At 36.7% G+C, this 14,919-nt stretch overlaps 1 protein-coding gene across 1 annotated transcript in view; it reads right to left on the bottom strand.

The window, feature by feature from the left end:
* Positions 1 to 325: 325 nt before the first annotated feature.
* LOC119572387 (RNA-binding protein 25-like) overlaps positions 326 to 14,919 on the bottom strand; it is a 16,002-nt gene continuing 1,408 nt past the window's right edge. The window contains 18 exon segments of the mRNA XM_037919489.1: positions 326 to 1,728; positions 2,020 to 2,166; positions 2,481 to 2,614; positions 2,996 to 3,058; positions 3,241 to 3,366; positions 3,566 to 3,604; positions 3,723 to 3,969; positions 4,153 to 4,303; positions 4,660 to 4,826; positions 5,117 to 5,237; positions 5,444 to 5,754; positions 10,718 to 10,801; positions 11,033 to 11,080; positions 11,082 to 11,308; positions 12,834 to 12,971; positions 13,182 to 13,446; positions 13,604 to 13,641; positions 13,856 to 13,956. Of these exon segments, the coding sequence (XP_037775417.1) occupies positions 1,633 to 1,728; positions 2,020 to 2,166; positions 2,481 to 2,614; positions 2,996 to 3,058; positions 3,241 to 3,366; positions 3,566 to 3,604; positions 3,723 to 3,969; positions 4,153 to 4,303; positions 4,660 to 4,826; positions 5,117 to 5,237; positions 5,444 to 5,754; positions 10,718 to 10,801; positions 11,033 to 11,080; positions 11,082 to 11,308; positions 12,834 to 12,971; positions 13,182 to 13,446; positions 13,604 to 13,641; positions 13,856 to 13,956 (2,503 nt within the window). The 3' untranslated portion in view covers positions 326 to 1,632.

Here is a 14,919-nt window from a genome sequence, read left to right on the forward strand (position 1 = left end):
CAACCTGGCTTTCAATCTGGAGGAACTAATCACCATTATAGGTATGTACACAGTGTCTCATACTGCATTCCTTTCAAATAGCATGTTCAAAATTATACATTTTGAGGATAATACCAATTGTTAATGATAAAAAATGCTTGCTGCTAGGTCTTTAGAAACAGAAAAAAAAACAAAGTAAAAATGCTTCTTCTGGAAATCAAATCTATATTTCCTATTAATCTTCTAATCATTTTATCCTAATTCTGGTCCCTCCTCATTAATCTGGACACCACAATCAAAGTCAAGAGGAACTCTTTAAAAAAGGAAGTCAAATAAAAATGCCAGCTATGTAAACCTGACTTTATTTACAATCACAGGATAGATCCATACACCATACTGTAAATCTCAGATGGGAGACCTGTATCCATTACGAGAGTTTGCACCATGAATTTATGTCTAAGAGATACCCATACTCTCTCTTCACTGAGTTTCAAGATGGATTTACTTCAACAAGATCTGGAATCTGTATATAAAAAAAAAGTTTATAGCTGAAAGGGATGGGAGCTTTTTCAACTTAAAGAAGGTAAAAATATCAAGCACATCTACATTCTCCAAAGAGTCATCTTCATGAAAAAATAATTCAGAATTACTCAAAGTTTATAAAAGTAACCAAATTGACTACATTCTTTTTTGTCTATAATAACAATTATTATTACCATCAGGATGTAAATTTCTATTAAAGTCTTACTTGTACAAATGTAGTGGCTACAAAAATTCTCTCCTTTCCTATGATCACATATGAAAAAAAAAAAAAAAAAATCACAAGAAAATTTTATAACTAAAAATAGAAATAAAAATAAAAAATTAAACTCCCACGATGATTTCTCAAAACATTGGCACTGCCACTTCACGTACATTACCTCATACACGCACTATTCACTAACCTATGGTCATAAAAAATAATAAAGTGGACAAAAAGTAGAGGGAATAAATAGAATGACGAAAGAAAAGCAGGTACCGTTTCCGCACACGGGCATTCTGAGCCAGCAGAATCGTAAAGACCTTCCTGGGGTGGAATGGGTGTGCCTGACAAGATCACTGGCATGTGAGTTTATTATTGTTGATGACCATTATCATCAAATATTGTCAAGTGTCTAAGGGGGGAGAAAAGTAGTACAAAATAAGGTTCTGCAAGAATAAAGAGGTGTGATTGCTTCGTATGAAAATGCACATTGATACATTGTCAAGTAAAATTAATCTAATCACATTTTTCCTTTCAAGTTCTTTTCTTCTTTTCTTTCTATCTTGACACAAAAATATCTATATGAATAAAATTGATAATTAATGATAATGAAAAAAAAAAAAATTCTTACTGAAGTCAATACACTGTTCATAAACCTGATCAGTAAAATTCCTAATAAAGAAGTTATTACAAACTAACTGATAAATTTTGTGCTTAAAAGAAGTAAGATACCTGAATAAGCCAACAGTTTTGGTGTGTCTTGATAACATTCACAGATATAACAAAATATGTACAATAAAAACACAGTACCCTGATTGACTTTTTCTTTACTGTAATATGATACATAAAATAACCTTACAACGGCTAATTCGACCCTCCTAACAATAGGTGAGATGGGGGGGTGGGGGGAATTAAGACTTTACAGCACCTAATTTTTTTGCTTCTATCTCATAGATGAGTAATCGCCACATCTTCACCACAAACACCTCAGCTTCGTCATCAAGGACCTGCAAGGTAGGGGAACGAGGAAAAAATCAATGGAGATTCAGGAACCAGTTACCTGATTGTATGTCAAGTACACAATGTAAAATCCTTTATCAAATCACTTTCTATATGTACTAGTCCATTCACTAGTCCATGTACTATTTATGTACTAATCTATTTGCATACTTGCTTAATTTTTATATATTTCATGTCTCTTTTCTATCTTTACAAACCTTTCCATTTACACATTTACTCAAAAAACTTTCATAAATATATATATATCATTAAAAAATTCAGCTAAATATGTCTCTTACCATCTGTACATCGTTGAGAAGGGACTGTGGCTCGGATCCAACCAGAACTTTTGAGCAGATGAAGTCAACTAACGTGGGTTCTGGCTCTCCAATATATTCTATGATCTTTTTATTGATCCAGGGACGAATTCTCTTCTCCATTAGGACCTGCGAAATGAGAGGTACATGTCAGAAATCAGTTGTTCACATAGATACTGTATACAGCAGATTGTTTTTCTTTCTTTCTCTCTCTATGAAGGATGTTACAGTTAAAAAGACAAAAATTCAAAAATATCTATCACATTCACTGTATAAATATCAATATCAACTGATGGGCAATATCAAGGTCTGAGACCTTGATATTGCCCAGTGTTGCTCCACAATGACTTTGGATAGTAAGCTCTGCTTATTATCCAGTCCATGCAGGCATTGAAAAGTGTTGGTGCAAGGACACACACACATACACACTGGTTAGTACTTACATTATCAACAAGAGACGAGTCAATTGGGTAAGCAAAGAGTTCCTCTTTACTCGTAGGAATCTTGTCAATCATGCTCTTGATATGTTTGCGTTTCTCTTCTCCACCACCTTTCTCCTTGCCACTCTTGTCTTTGCCTGAGGTGAAGAATGTATCTTATGTGTTTGGTAAATCTTTACAAATCAACCAATCTATCAATCTATTATCCTACTTATAATTCAAAGGACTGAAATAGCACATATATATACGAGCTACAACTGACTTATTCATAGGACTCTGCAACTTTATCCACAAACATAATTAACCACAATTAGGATCAGGATCAAATATAACAATTGTTAAGTATGGGCTGGCTGTAGGCATAACAATTTCCTATAGAATTAAACTAATAACTAATTATATACCATCAGTTAATTATATAAAAATATCTATATCAAATGAACACACATCATCACAATATGATAATGTTGAATATCAATAATATTGAGAACTATATTCAAAGAGGAAATATTTATTACCTGGTTCAATTGTATTTCTCAATAGTTTCTGCAGAGGATCCTCCTTGGCAGTAAGTGTCCGTTCTGCAAATAAACGGGAACATGAAAACACCACAAATCAATGAGTCGTCTTTCCTTCCTTTAGGTGGAGAAAGGGGTGAAACTTCATGTTGACATCAAAGAATCAAACAGCAATTCGCTAAAAAGAAAACTCAAACCACAGAGGATGATATTGCACCACAAGAGTCTCATCATACTTGACCAACCTGGCAATGGCAGCTTCTTCTTTTTGGCCAGAATGTCATCATCATCTTGGTTAAAGACATCTTTGACATCCAGCTTTTTCCTCTTTTGTGGCTGACGTGTACTCTCAGAGGAGGACAGGAACGAATCTGTGAGAAAATTCATTATCTTTTATTAGGAAGATATAAAAGAAGTAGAATGGTAGCAAGCTGGCTTGAGCCTCTAGACTAGTTTATCAACCATCTATATATCAAAAGAGAAATATATATAAAAAATAATCAACCTCTATCTTCCTACTTAAAAAAAAAGAAAAAATAATTAAAAAGAAAACCGGCAATAATATCATACTTTCATAGTCACCACCCTGAGGAGAACTGTCTTCCATATCTGGAAGAGAAATATAAATAAAAAATAAACAACCTCTATCTTCCTGTTTAAAAAGAAGAAAAAAAAAAGAAAAGAAAACAATTATTAAAGGGAAAACCAGACCATAATATTATCGTACTTTCATAGTCACCACCTTGAGAAGGACTGTCTTCCATATCTGGCATGGGCTCAGGCGGGGCATCGGACATGTGGCCGTCTGAATCCGAGTCTGACTCTGCGGGCACGCTGGGCAGAGGCGGCTGCTCTGGGGCTTGAGGTAACGCTGGCTGGGCCTCCACAGGTGCTGGCGCTGGGGGAGGGATCTTTTTCTCTGCAGGTTTCACCAGCAGCTTTGGCCTGTACTGCTCCTCTCTTTCTGCACAAGCCTGTGATGAGCAAGAAGAAAAACAAAAACAAAAAAAAATTATTTTAGTTTAAAAAAAGGTTAACTTTTGTCATCCAGGAATTTCTCCTCCAAAAAAAAGATTGCCCTCTACAATCCTCTAAACCCCCCAGCCACTCCCTTCATGACACGAGCTCACAAAACCTTGGTAGTTCCTCTCACTGACCTTTTGGAATGCAGCATCAGGATTATCATGTCCTTCAGCAAGAATTTTGGCTCGCAGCTCCTCCAGCTCCTCCTTCTCCTTGACACGGTCCCGGGTGTCCATCTCCTTCTCTTGCTCCCTCTCCATAAGTCTTCTTTGGAATGCATGACCTCTGCAAATCAGGAAGTAGGGATGTCATGATAACTCTCTTAATGTGTGAAAAAATAAACCTGCATGTATTCTGTTTGTCTTCAGTGTTTGATTTCATTGAAAATTATTTAATAAATTGAACTGAATTTACACACTGATTGTCTGTAATCCTGCATACAAGCAATATCCACCAATAAACAACTCTCACTCACACACACAAAGATACAATTGCAATCACATATTTTCCACAAATACACACAAACCCAAACACACAGATACGTAAAAAAAAAAAACACCCACACACAAACTCGCAATCCCACACACACACACGCCTCTACACCTTCTGCAAACTCCTATCCCAAACCCAGGCCCACTCACTTGTAGTATTTGGGATCGTCTCTCTCGTCATCGTAGTCTTCGAGGAACTCCTTGAGCCTCCTTGCCTCCTTCTCTCTCTCCAGCTCCTTCATGCGGTCCTTCTCCTTCTCGCGGTCGAGCTCCTTCTGCTTCTTGTGCTCCCTTGTCTCCCAGTTCTTTAATCTCTCCTGGAAAAAGGAGAAGATAAAGAAAAAAAAAAGATAGATTTTAGTAGAATTCTAGAAGAAAAACTCACCAAAACAAATCCTGGTAAAACAAAGAAATAATAGGGGGTTCTGGTGATATAACCTTCTGAATGAATGACAAGAAAAAGGAGCAGTAAGGGTAAAAAGAGGGAAGATTAAAAAGAGTGAAAAGAATGAAAGAAAAAGATTCCATAAATATTAACATCAAAATCTTTTACCTGATACTGCAAAGAAAGAAAGATTCTATAAATATTAACATCAAAATCTTTTACCTGATACTGCATCTCTTTTTTCCGAACTTTCCTCTCCTGTTCCTTGCGTTCTTTGTCTTCTGCTTCTTCTTCCTTTTCCCTTAGTAAATCCCTCTCACTCTTTCGTACAGGTGAGGGTGATCTGACAGACCAGGGAGAATAAAACGGTCAACTCAAAATAAAAAACGGATTTCAGTATTGCAACAAGAGACAAAGAAATAAAATTTTAAAAAGGGAAATGCACAAAAACTTATCAGGATAATGACAATCAAAACTAACAATTCCAAATATGCTACCTGTTTTTGTTTGTTTTTTTTGTATTTGTCATCATCATTTCAAAACACTTACCTAGATCTGGAATACCTTTTATCTTTCTTCACTCTGCGGCTTTCCACTGACTGAGAGCGTGACCTTCGCAGGCTGCCTCCTCGGGAACCTGAACGAGACCTCCTCTTCAGCTTCTCTTCCCGTTCTCTTCTCTCCCTCTCCCGTTCTCGCTCCCTCTCCTTCTCCCTTTCTCGCTCTCGTTCTCGTTCCCTCTCCCTCTCACGTTCCCTCTCTCTGTCTCTCTCCCGCTCCCTTTCTCGCTCGCGGTCTCGCTCCCGCTCCCTGTCCTTCTCTCTCAACCTCCTCTCTCTCTCCTTCTCTTCCTCCTGTTTCTGAAAAAATATGTCACACAAGTTAGACATCGATTACCAAACTGATGTCATCAGGGCACATTCAAAGAACATGAAAATCTAACAAATATCCAAGAGCACAAAACAACAGGCATAAAAAACCCTCAGATATTGGTTTTCTGTTTCACACGCACATACACACAGACAGCCATGTACACGCCCACACACACACACAGTGACCACAAGATATAGCTGGCCCTACACTAAAAGATATACTAGAGGCAATATCCTTTCAGTTACAAAGAGCTACAACCTTAAAAGGATATATACTGTATATAATATATATATATATAAATATATTTATGAATACATCAACATTAATGTAAATATGTAGGCCCTGAAGCAAAACTATAAACATGCACTGAGAAATAAAAACAAAAGTCTCTGAGTGACCATTCTTTTTTTTTTTTTTCTTCTTTTTTATAATCTAACACAGAACTGAGAACTAAGATTTGCACTAATTGTAAACACAAAACTCTTGTATGCACAAATGAAAATGATGTGCTAGTGTTTCTCATAATCACCAGTTCCTAATTGGCTTTGATGTTCCAGCACCCTATGCAAGAGGCAAGATTTAGCAAATGCCAAACAAAACAAGTGTTCCCAGGGATTTTTAAAGTCTCTTCCCTTGACTCTATTTTAATTATGAACTGTAACACGTGCTTTGACCTGCATTTTTTTTTCTTTAATCTTAATAAAGGAATAACTGTCTATCTAAATCAAATATTGACTGACTGCAGAATCCAATGAGCTTGAAGTGATTAGTCTTTACTGCATGGTATCTACAAATTAATTTCTTACTCCCAATTCCAAGTCTTTTTAAATCAGAACTTGACCAAATTAGATGGAATCTATTTCATTACCTCTGACTAGCTTCAGTGAAATATTAGAAATATTCAAAGCACTCATGAAGTGGAATGTACAAGACTTCACTGAATTTGGGGAAATTAGCAAGTGAAATTTGTTGATCAAATCCATCCAAAGAGCATCAGTGACCCTTGAAGTGAATCCCCGTTTTCATGTCAACCCACCCGTCACGTTCCTTCCCTAATTGGAACAAGATGCTACCGTTGGCAGACAGGACTTGCCTTGTGCTTTAGGGCGAAAGGCTCAACTGCTGGGTCGATGTCAGGTAGGACAAGGCAAGCCTTGTCCAGGGTTGTGGGGAGATGGGAGGAGAGAATGAGGGGATGATCCAACACTACATCCAAGCCTCAATCTCCCCCTTCAGATGCACTTCCTCGACAGTTTCCACGGGGAAGTTTCACCCTATACTGTTTGCAGCTCAGGGTCAAGATGGCTATGTCACAAAATTAGGCAGGGCTAATTCTCCTTGTGTGACAGCTAGGCTACAATCTCTTTGAAGACTAGCAAAACTTTTTTTTTTTTATTATTATAAAGCTTTGACAAGATAAATACTATTAGCATTATTGTTATTTGTGAAGCCATCCTGTCCCCACAGCCAACTTCCTTCCTAAGCTCAAACACCTTCATTTGCAACAGGGTTTCAACCAGAGACTGGCAGAGACACAAGACGAAATGCGACTGACTGAAAACGTCATCCCGCCTGTGTCAGAAACCTCAAAACACTCACACTAAAACGGCACTTGGATGATGACAATTATGATATGATGTTGGCAATTCTACTGCAAAAAGTACAAAGAAATTGAAAAAAAATCCTTATAAAGTAAATCTTTAAACTTCAAACTGCTTTGATGAAGAACAAGGCTTGTCTCTCTAATTATCATGAAATGGATACGTAATTCACTACGAATTTTGATAAGTGATGAAATAAATAAAAATAGGTCATTCTTTTTTTAACCCATTACATCCAGTCACTAGAGTTAGGAAGAATAGAGATAGGTTTCTGCTTCTCAATATTCTTGTCTTATGTTTTGAGTTTTTTATACTGCATTCCCCAATATATTGCTGTAAATAGTTATTTCAAGTTTCAAGATCTTCAATAAATTACATAAAACCGAACACTTCCAGGGTCCAGATTTAAAGGGTTAAGTGAAGAAAAAGTTTCAACAGAAAGTGAATCTATAGATACTTACATGCCTAACAGACACAATGAAGAAAACGACTGACAATACTGGCACTCCAAACATTTTCAATATCTGATCTGAAATAGCTCCCTTCAACTAGAGTTCAAACACATCCTCAGCTTTTAATCATTCCACTGAAAGAAGAAATGGAAATAATCTGATATGAAAGGAGAAGGCGCTTTGTTAAGTTATAGCCACTGCAAGAAAAAATATTCCCCAAGCCTTGTTCTTCCTTCTGCAGCCGCATCATCACTCACTGTGAGCCAACATGCCAGTAAATTCCATAAACTTACTTGCATCAAATTACAATTATGCATATTGTAATCTTCCATCCTTTTGCCTACCAACTTGCATCCATACCCCTTTCACTCATTATGTAAACTTTACCTCAAGTGTAGTACATGCTTTTTGACTGAAGAAAACATTATGCATCTAGTGTTCTCTTCATCCATTATTTTATTCAACAAGCAACTGTAATTCAAGTTTTGAAAGTCTCTCACATCATAAGTGTGGAATGGCATTCCTTACCTGTTAGGCACACCTCTCTTTCGAACTTTGCCCCCCCATAAAACATACACATAACAATATTAAATATATCAAGTGGCACTGAGTTACCAAGTGCTATACATCCTCAAGACTAATGTTACGCTTCACAACTATGTATATAAAAATCATATTTATATAATTTAATAAACAAGGCTCCAACACAATAGCTTCAAACATCACCAACACTGACTTCCTTCTCTGCGTATCTTAAGGATTAAAGCTTAAGATAGTAATTAAATGATAATAGTAATAAGAAACAGAATTACTTCAATTTTAGTGACAAAATATCTTTCAATACAGACAACAGACGGCAGTCATATAAGAACTATACTTTTAATTAGAGAAAGAGAGAGATAGTGAATAAGAAAAATACATAAAAAAACAAAATAACCAAATGAATAACAAAAGTTAAAACAAAGAAAAGGGGAAAACTGATACAGATTACACTATGATGAAATCCTTATCAAGCAAATGTAATACTGGCTATGGCAATACAGACGTCAGAAAAGCAAGCTACAGTCAACTCTTTTCCGATCTCACTGTCGATCCAACAGCGTCCCATTACAGGACACTGTCTTCTCAACACACGAAAACACGGAACAGCAGAGTCGGTTTCTACAATTCATCTTTTTCTTTTAGCAAGCTTTCCAAGCAGCCTATATTGAACCATCCCCAGATACACTGTGATGAGAAAAAAGTACAAAAAAGATGGACCAAGTGCTAAACAAGAGATGGGTCAGTGTGGTGGCATCAGCTGGTCAAGGAGATAGCAGGTTAAGTTGCTGGACCAAGCGGGTAGATGACTGACTACAGGTAACACGTCCGCTTCAAAATAATTAATAATAATAATAATGATAATAATAATAATAATGATAATAAAAAAAGAAAAAGAAAAACAAAAAACATACCACAGAGGAGGTGGCACAAAACATATGGCTGAGTCCCCTCAAGCAAGGTTGGTGGGCATCAACCATATATTCTAAGAACCAACTCTCTTGGGTATTCTAAACCAGATGTAAGATCTCAAGAGTGAGAAAGTTGGCTGTCAACAGGCAGCAGAAATATTGCACTGACTTTTGGCACTGAAAGACAGCCACTCGTGTCAATTCTCGTGTGAAGAGAGTTGTCAAGACTGGCTGCCAAGATACTAAAATCACTGCAAGCATATCTGCACTGCCTTGCTCTTAGCCAAAATAAACTTTTGTTTCTGTTACAAACTAAAGTGCTTTATTAGATGCTGTACTCACCGTCGCTGGCACAAAACATACATGACAGTTGTCGTCTGCCCGCGTGTGAACTCTATGACTGCCTATGTTTGAGAATTACATATTATGTTTGTGTCTTCTTTTCGAAAAACACTAGGTTATCAATTTCACATAATCAACGAAATAATCTTAAAAATACAAGTTACAAGTGATTATGATAATGCACAAAAAAAAATATATTATTCCTGTCTCTCTATCTTAAAGTCTTTTTGTTTTTAATCATCAAAAAGCAAGAGAAATTAAAGGCCTGACAGAATGCCAGATTATACTGGTAGAGATTCACAATAGAATGTAGGGGAGGGAAGCAAAAGGAAGTCTCTTTCAGAATTATCCTATAAGGTACAACTGGAGAAGTAAAAAAGCCAAGTCTGGGTGTAAATATATGGCTCAAATTAGCTCCTTCTGCACGAGACAATTTCAGCCATAAATCCAGTGAGTTGCATTCTGCTCCATCTTCCTTCATTATTGTAATGCATACATTTTGGTCATACACACTATATCAAGAGCTGGGGAATACTTCAGTCTATTTATATCTTTATCTAAAATGTATAAACACATACTGAGTGCTTTTTTTTTTTTTTTTTATCAAAAAAACTGACAACAGCAAAAGCTGTAAAAGTACTATATCAAATCAATGTAGAAACTTAATTGATATATATATATATATAATGTGAACCAAGAGCAGCATTTATGAGGTATGTAAGCATCCAATTAACATCCCTTGTATCAAAGGAAGATTAAGTACTTGATTGGTTACATTAAACTCATAAAAGCTGATAATGCCACATAATAATGAGTTGTTATAAGAGAAGGGAGGATTAAAGAAAATTTATAATGTACTGATTTAGACTTGGGGCAGCAGAGACATTGGTGCTTGCACTCATGTTAAGAAATGTGAAAGAGAAGTGACAATTTCAGGTTAGAAAAAAAAAAAAATCCGCTCTCCTTGACAGTAAACGACTCACTGGAATCCATGACACAGATCAATACTGAATGTTTCATTTCAGGGTTGAAGCAATGCATCCAATGCTTCCTGCATGCCCAAGTTCCTAGACGATGAACGGAACCAGTTCAAGGGTACCATACCTTCATTTGCTCCCGGAATTGGGTGATTTCGCGCGTGATGAGCTCCTTCTTTCCCTCCTCCACATCCTCCATGTCATCTAAGTTCTAGGGGCAAAAAGATTAACGAGCTCAGAAAAACGTTACATCTATCTTTTTAAGAGCAGAAAATAACTTAATTCCTTCTAATAATTTTAAGTGCTCCTAGTTACAAATATGCACAAACAAGTAGTCTAAATAAAATATGAAATTACATTACTGAAGAAAAAACAAAAATATCTAAAATCAAGTATGTGTGCAAGAATCACTCAGCCCTCATGAAGACACTCTCACACTCACGGTTGTGGTGGGGATATTCGCGATGTCGGCCCCACTGGAGAGCGCAACGAAGCTTCTCCTGGACCCTTGACATCCTCTTCTCTCTCATGTCGTGCTTGTTTGGGGGCGGGACGTAATTCATGATGTCCTTTTTGTGGTCGGCCAAGATGCTGTTGATGCGACTCAGGGCGGCCGTGTCCTCCACCCTCATGTCCTCATCCAGGTAGTCGTCGCCCTCGTCCACCTCGTCTTGCAAAGGGGATGAGTCGCCATTTTGCTTGGCCTTTTTTCTCTTTTCTGTTATGAACAGGAAGAAAAAATAAATAGGAGAATATTATCAAGGGACAAATGAAAATGCTATGTGAATTCTAGAAGTGGCCAAGATCGTCGCAGGTGTTCTGTCTTTTAAATTAGCAAATGAGAACAAAAGGAAACAGGGCAGACTACTGTTAATTCAAAAGCACAGGTTTACCGTGTTGTTTGGCATATTCAGAGAAAACAAAACGAAGAGTGGAGTCAAGAGTGCTAAGAGAGAAATGTCAAATTGCAGAATGTGGAGAATGTGGTGCCCGTAGTTATCAATAGAATGTTGTTTATCTCCCTCTTTAGGTTGATCTATGCATTATTTAACTATCATACTTAAATACAAATAAATATTCAATGACTAGAACTTTTTAAATATCCTAGGTTTGATTTGGGGAAGCATGGTATGAATATATAAATGTGGAGCAGAGGCTTAGAGGGGTAACCCAATTAAATATGGTTGGGTAAATGTGTTTTACCTTTTTTCAGAGAGAGCAACACCTCATCATTCACTAATTCATATATACTTTCAAAGTCATAAAAAAACAAACACACTCCAAATATTTAAACTTTCAATTTACCATTTCTAATACATTACAATATCTTCTATTTAATTATGATATCACCTATTGTGATAACTTTTACAAAATACCAAATAAAACAGTTATCAAGTGTTTGTTTCAGTTTATGCTTCACAGCAAGTAATAGCATAATTACAGATGATTTAACAATAACACTGCAAACAGTAGAAACTCTGAAACTTTGTTTGAAAATTTTGCATAAAAAGTGTATTCAATTTCTTTAACAGTACTAGGACATTCATTGTTCACCTCTGCCCAACAATTTTCCAAAGTCAAAACAAGCCTTTCTCAACAACAAAATACTTCACAGGGTAAATATAAGACAGCACTTCTTCCTTTGCGGTTACTAGGGTTGTGTAATGCATACACCAAACTAAACTATAAGAAATTTGTTCCTCACGGGATGTTAATGCAAGAATCCTCTTCATCATAAGTTCCCAAAATCAGGAGTGATTAAATCTTTACATCAATAAAAAAGTCAAAAGTCCAAAACAAAAGACAATTCAGAAGGAAGAAGCCTCTGTGCAAGAGATCATGAATGCAAAAATTATATAATCCACTCCATATACTAAAATACTTGTCTACAGGCAAAACACATAGTGGCGCAATCATCATCAATGATCGCTATCTACATACATGTACAATGTTACAGAGCTATTGTAAACATCTACATCCATATACCATGACTATGTATTTAGAGAGCCATGCCACAACAAAGGCTTGGACCTTTATATAAACATGCTGCCCATGAAAAACACTTACAGATGTTGCCTTTGTTTGGAGTACATGAATTAAATCTACTGTAAAAAAACAAAAGGGGGGAACATCTACATTCATATCACTTTATTCATCTCTCTCCGTATCTATATGCAAACACGATATACACAGAAGCTATGTGTTGTGGTTATGCTCGGACTGAAAACTTGAGAAATCTGTACCTTTGTACTCCTCTAGAACTTCTTTGGTCTTTGCATCTGCCTTGACAACCAGCTTCTTTTCCGCTATCTCATAATCGTGAAGAAGGCGAATTGCCCGCAGAGCTGCATCAGGATTGCCAAATTCACAAAATCCAAATGCTGAAAGGAGACAACAAATAAATGTAAAGCACTTTAAATCCAAAAAGAAATCAAGCATTATAAAATTCTGAAACTTTATATCTTTTACCAACTTCTCTTTAGAACTGAATTTTCAAGGTAAATCAAAACATTAATCTCAGTCATATAAACATAATGGACCCACAATAAAAAATATACAAAATAGTTATATCTTTCCTATGAGGCTCATACCTTGTAACTTTCCAGATGCTCCCTGAACTCTCTTCCAGCTCAACACCGTGCCACATGTGTTGAGAATGTGCCGCACCATCACATCAGGGGCTTTCTCCGTGATGTTGCCCACAAACACCGTAACGGCCGGCCCCGATGACTCGAGCCTTTTCGAGTAGCTGGGCGGCTTTATTCCATGGTTGGTGGTGGTGTTTTGCGTGGGCTTGCTGGTGGAACTCGTTGTGATAGGGCGCATCTGAGGACGGCTTGAGATTGGTGTGGGGATCTGGGGGTATGACCCCAAGAGGATTAGTCTTTGTGCTCAACGAGGATGTGGGACAGGTTGCTATAGCTCTTACCTAAATGCTAAATTTCTCTAGTTTGTGACACCATCTGTTGATTTTACAATTATGTATACAAATCAAGGAACCAATGCAACATACCTGTGATATGGGTATGCCAACTGCTGGCACAATATTAGCTGAAAGATATGGGAAAAATCGTTTGAAAATAATGCGATTTCATTTTTCAAGTCAACTATTTCAATATGAGATGTACAACACATATGACAAAAGGAAATATTATAGAAAATATCTGAGGCATTTATTTTTTTCTCGTCTCCTGTGTATACAGTAGTTGAGATACTAAAGATATAAAAATGATTGGGAAAAAAAAAGAAAATCTAAAAAACTTACGTGCTAGGGTAAAGGGTGTCCCCATCATTGTTGAGATTGGCACCCCTGGCATAAGTGGAGGTCGCGTGGGGAATGCCATCTTTGTGGGTATTGCAGTCTCTCTGGAAAGGGAATCAAAATTTTAGTGACAAAAAATAAAAAACAAAAAAACATTTTCAAACATTCAAAGAAATAAAGTGCACAAATAAAGTATATGGATTTGTCATGGAAAAAAATATGTTTTGCTCACACCCAATATTGTTTGTTTTAAAGTGTTAGTATCTTGTGCTTCAAGGCAGCTATCTCTAAAGGCAAGGAGAAGACAACTTTTTCAATATTTCTATGAAGCAACTTCTAAGCTTAGCAACATCTTTTGCTTGTGGTATTTGGCATCTATCTATCCATTCCACTTCCACAGGTAATTATTCTTTTACAAAACCATATCCTTTAGACATTTATACTGATCATACTGGTGTGAAAAAATTAATGAAACCGAATCACTTCCATGTGATTGATTGTAGATGATTTCGTTAACCATCTTTTGAAGCTATACATACAGCCTGTTGATGGGTGGATTTATATACATTTTATTAAGGATCGTAATTTAGAATGATATATGGTGAATGAACATAATTTGAAGCTTTACTGATTTTTTTTTTCTTTTTTTTTTTTGGTTAATCTTTACGGTAATAATACACTCTGCTCGGGCAATTTAAAGAGAACATTCTTGTGGAGAACAAAAATTTGAGGTAGTCAATACAAGAAGTAATCCACAGACATGAATGGTAATTCCACAAATAAAGGAAAAAGATTTATGGAAAGCACCACTCGTAGCCCAAGCCCACTCGAGTCCCCTTGGTTTCCAGCTCTATCTTGCCGTGCAGACAAGGGAAAACAACCTTTGCTAGGGGGTGTTGCCATTAACCCTCCCCTCAGGCAGTGCCCAGGCACAGCAACTTAGATTTGTTGCATGCATTTTGTGACATAGAGTTGGGGCCCAAGTCTCTCGCAAGCGCATCTGAACTGTAAAGAATTGCCGCTATTCCTATACACTGTAAACATAGCTATAAGCAAAACTGTTGTAG

This window comes from Penaeus monodon, chromosome 4 (assembly GCF_015228065.2).
Source record: "Penaeus monodon isolate SGIC_2016 chromosome 4, NSTDA_Pmon_1, whole genome shotgun sequence".
NCBI classification, from domain to species: domain Eukaryota; kingdom Metazoa; phylum Arthropoda; class Malacostraca; order Decapoda; family Penaeidae; genus Penaeus; species Penaeus monodon.